Genomic DNA, 4,331 nt, shown 5'->3' with positions numbered 1-4,331 from the left:
AACTACACCACTAGATGCCGCTAAATCATACACACTGGACCTTTAAGAAATTATTTTCCAGGAGGTTTTCTTGAGAATTCAGGACAGCACTTGCTCTGCTGAGAACCGTCTCAGGGAAGTGATATCTGAATATCCTTCCTTGTATAAATAAATGTGGCCTTTTCAAAGTCATTCTATGAAGATGAGACAGATTCCATACTGCGTTAGTGTTCAGAGGCTGCAGGTGAGGTCCTTCTGTAGCCATGCAGTGATAGATATATTAAGCTCATAAAAGTCTGAAACCAGTTAAGATGGGAGTTGAGCCCTTTCGTCAGCGGGACACTACTCTCATCAAAGCAGATGTGGGTGATACATGAGCTTAATAAGCGCTCCACAAGTCCAGACACACCGAGCGGAGACAGAAGAAACTGAAAACACCAAATTACTCGCTTTAACCAATTTCATTTGTTTTGGCTGTAACATAAAGAATGGCCAAATATCACTTCTGAGGCTGTTCTAAGCAGACAGACAGGCAATGAACTTATTTATTTGTATTTCATAATAGTTGCAGCTATAGCGCTGTTTTATGTTAATTCTAATGTTGATTAACACAAATGGCAGTGGAGCCCATAGGTTTAGGAATATCTCTTTATGAATTTTTGCATTTAGGGTTACTTGAAATATGAACAATGCATTTTGACTGAAGCTGAAGTTAAACCTTAAAAACAAGAGCAGTTCCCGAGATAGAAAATGTCTCATTTTCCAGAAAAAACAAACAAATCCCTCCCTCTGCTTGCATCTCTGGAAAAAATAGTAGAGTAGAGGTTAAAATAAATACGCAACTAGGTTTACATAGACCTAAAAAACAATTTTCCGGGACAACATAGATTATTTCCAGGATATCTGGTCATTTTACTCAATTTCCAGGTGTTTCCATGACTGGAAAACTGATCTCTAAATTTCCAGGTTTTTCAGGATGCGTGGGAACCCTGTTAAAGCAGAAATATTTCTTCAAATTGTGAAAAAAGGTACTGGGATATTCAACTTAAAAATTTAGCGATGAGCGTACCAGACAACATCTTTTTAATGGAAAGACAAAGGGGCATAAAAAACTTAATGGTGTTAACAGTTAATGGCAAACAAACAGGAAATTGGCTACAAAAGCTTTAAAACATCATGGTATCTGGTAGGCAGTCATCTCTGCTTTGGTGTGGGCAGAGTCAACAGGGATACCATTGCCATAGCCTTGGGGTAACATTTTAGCCTTAAAATTAGTTTGCTTCTATTTTTGTACAGACTAGTCTAAGAGCAAAACTTGTGCAACCAGCCCCACAAGGTTGCTGCAGTCTAACCGGGGTACATATGAGCTTGTGATATGATTATGTAAAAGAGCGAGAAGCTGTATAAGAGGTCCTGTCCAGTGTTTGGAGATATTCAGACCCAGAAGCTTCTGATTGCCCACTGAAGCTTCTGATGCCCACTGCTACTCCTGAACATGCAAGATGGAAACAACTCGATCTCTCTTCTAAGGTCAATCAAAAGGTTTTGCAGTTCTTTCTTTTACTGCTACAGTTCAGCAGTACACACACCAGTAGATCAGGTTAAACAGGATGTAGGCGCCGGGGAAGATCATGCGAGAGTAGGTGTCGATGGCGTGGGTGTTTTGGATGATCCGGAAGCCACGGATGCCTTTTTTCTTGGTCCCAGTGGGCTCGTTGTCCAGGGAGAGGTGCACCACCATTCGCTCCTGTTTCTCTGACGCATCCTCGGCCGCCATAGAGGCCCTCGTGTACCCTGCCAAGCTGTTGGCATCTGCCTCGCTGTATGTACCATCCAGCATCATGGTCCTGGCGTGGGACATGCCACAGGTGCAGGGGAGTGTCTGGGACTGGGTGAAAGGGAGGAAAGAAATCAAGATGAATAAATAAGTTGAAAGCACCATTTAGAGACTTGCGCAATTTCTGAAGAGGGCTCTGTACCTGTTCCCTGACCTTTTCTCTGAGCTTGCGGTCTTTACCATCCCTCACTGTTGTCAGGTAGTTGACGGCAGCGTACTCAAGCACGGAGAGGAAGACAAAGACGAAACTGACCCAGAGGTAAATGTCCACAGCTTTAATGTAGGAGACCCTGGGCATGGAGGCGTTGACTCCGGTGATGATGGTGGACATGGTGAGCACTGTGGTTATACCTGAGGAGAACATACAACCTTGTATTAGCAAGGCAGTCAAGAAGGATTTTAGGGAAATATGAAGAAGCTCTATTTTATCTCTAGAAACTAGAAACTAGGGAAACTTTGCTCGGTCAGAAGTGATAAAATCTATTCTTCAACAACTTCAGAGATAACATAAAATCGTCAGTTATTAACTGTGATGCTTTCACAGTGAGGATTTTTAGGACAAATCTCAGGAGAAGATGTGTGAACATTTCCATTCAGCAGATACGCCTGTAGGTGCAGAGCACAGTGATAGTAGAGTCCAACTTTGTGTTGTGCCCCGTAGGCTTCTCACCATATCTTAAGCTAATTTTTTTTGGTTCTTGCCTCTAGGACATTGCAGGAAGGAGGTTTTGTAATCAATAAACATTTACCTAAATGCAATTTCCTTTTTAAATGTTTTAAAAAGCTCTCTCTGTGTTACAAAAGGTTTGTCTCACTGCGGAGAATGGGGGGAGAGCATCAAGGATCAAAACCAAATGTCATGTTTTAAATACAGAGCTGGAGTCAGCACATGGTTAGCTTAGCTTAGCATAAAGACTGGGCACAGCTATTGTGGCTCTGTGCTAAAAAGCTGAGTGCTTAACATGTTGTAGGTTATTTGTCAAATATATAAATAGATATACATTTAAAAAGTTATATGCTGGAACTATTTATTCAGCAACAGCAGTGTATTAATTCACCCAGCACTTTTGTAGTAGTTTGAGTCTCCGGCTGTAGTGAACGTTGCCAGATACACTTTTAGTATAGTCTTTTGGTTTAGTTTCAGTATATGTCTGTGGACTGGCACAATAGTCACAAACCTGTAACCTCACTGGGGCAACAAGACTTCAGTATGCTGCACAGAGTCAGCAGGAAATACCTCCACCTTGTACAGTGTTGCTTATCTAAAAAGTCATTTGCGTACAGAATAAACAAGCAAGATTGAATGTGTTAATTAATCCGCTTTAGAAGTGTTGGTTTCTTATTTACTCTCAGACAGAGCCAGGCTAGCTGTTTTCCCCCGTTTCCAGTCTTTATGTTAAGCTAAGCTAACCACGTTCCCACTCCACCTACGCAGAGATGAAACTGACATCAATCCTCTCAGCTCACTCTCAGAAAGAGAGCAAATGAGCTAATTTCCCCCAATGTTAAGCCTTCAGTTAATAGCGTTTTCGTGTGCTAACTGGGTCTCAGGTAACTGTGGACACACTAAATCTGAACAAGCACGATGGTCATTGTTTTGCATGTGTTCTTACCTAATGAGACTCTGGCAGGTACGGCCCTGCGGTCGATCCAGAAGGACACCCAGGACAGCATGACCATGAGAGTGGCGGGGAAGTAGGTCTGCGTCTGTGGCCCGCCGCAGGAAGAAGAAGATGTGCCGCCGCAGGAGTGAAAGTGTTGATGTACAGACGGATTTACAAGGCCTGGGGGAAGACAGGGAGGAAGCAAAAAAACACAGCGGATGTTCACAAATGATTTTATCTTAGTCTGTCAAGCTGTTAAAATTGCCATGATAAACACAAAAGCAGGTGAGATGGAACAATTAATATTGCACAGACGGATAGAGAAATCTTGAGGAGGTGTATGGAAAAACAAAGACCAAGAGCAAACAAAACAACAGATGAATAGGAGGGAGGAGGAGATAATTTGCTTTTTGGGATGGAAAATCTAAGACAGCAGAATATAGCCTAAGGTGAAGAGAATGGGCCAATAAGAACAGGTGTTAGGAAATACATAAATATATAAATTATAGGACAATGGTGTGTTTTTCACATCACTGTTGTTAACTCCTGGATTACTATATAAAACATTTCTCAGCTTTTCTCTGGGATTACAAGTGTTAAAACTCTTGGGGTTGAGTGAACAGCTTTTATACTGATTTTTCCCTACCTTTAGTAGCACTATTTCTATAATCTCTGATTTGCCTGTTGGTTCAGTGTGGACTGTGTAGTGTAAGCCAGGCAGTGTTGGGTAGGAACTCGCCTCCTATATAGTCGGTCGCACTTTTTTATTAGTCTGGATGGCCCATGTAAAAACACCACGGTCCTTGAATAAAAAAAACCGAGAACACAGAACGTCTCGGGGAATGAGGATCTCAACAAAACCCATCGGGGAACGCAGGCGTCGGAGGGGGTGGTGGGGGTCGTGCAGGCGC

General features: G+C 42.3%; 1 protein-coding gene across 1 annotated transcript in view; it reads right to left on the bottom strand.

Moving 5' to 3' along the window:
• Window positions 1–1,055: 1,055 nt before the first annotated feature.
• LOC118340735 (gamma-aminobutyric acid receptor subunit rho-2-like) overlaps window positions 1,056–4,331 on the bottom strand; it is a 16,851-nt gene continuing 13,575 nt past the window's right edge. The window contains 4 exon segments of the mRNA XM_035678860.1: window positions 1,056–1,867; window positions 1,959–2,167; window positions 3,430–3,535; window positions 3,537–3,573. Coding sequence (XP_035534753.1) covers window positions 1,553–1,867; window positions 1,959–2,167; window positions 3,430–3,535; window positions 3,537–3,573 — 667 coding nt within the window. The 3' untranslated portion in view covers window positions 1,056–1,552.

Source organism: Morone saxatilis, unplaced genomic scaffold, assembly GCF_004916995.1.
Source record: "Morone saxatilis isolate NCDOM2014 unplaced genomic scaffold, NCSU_SB_2.0 Contig7, whole genome shotgun sequence".
Classification (NCBI taxonomy): domain Eukaryota; kingdom Metazoa; phylum Chordata; class Actinopteri; family Moronidae; genus Morone; species Morone saxatilis.
This window is presented reverse-complemented; position numbering and strand designations above follow the sequence as displayed.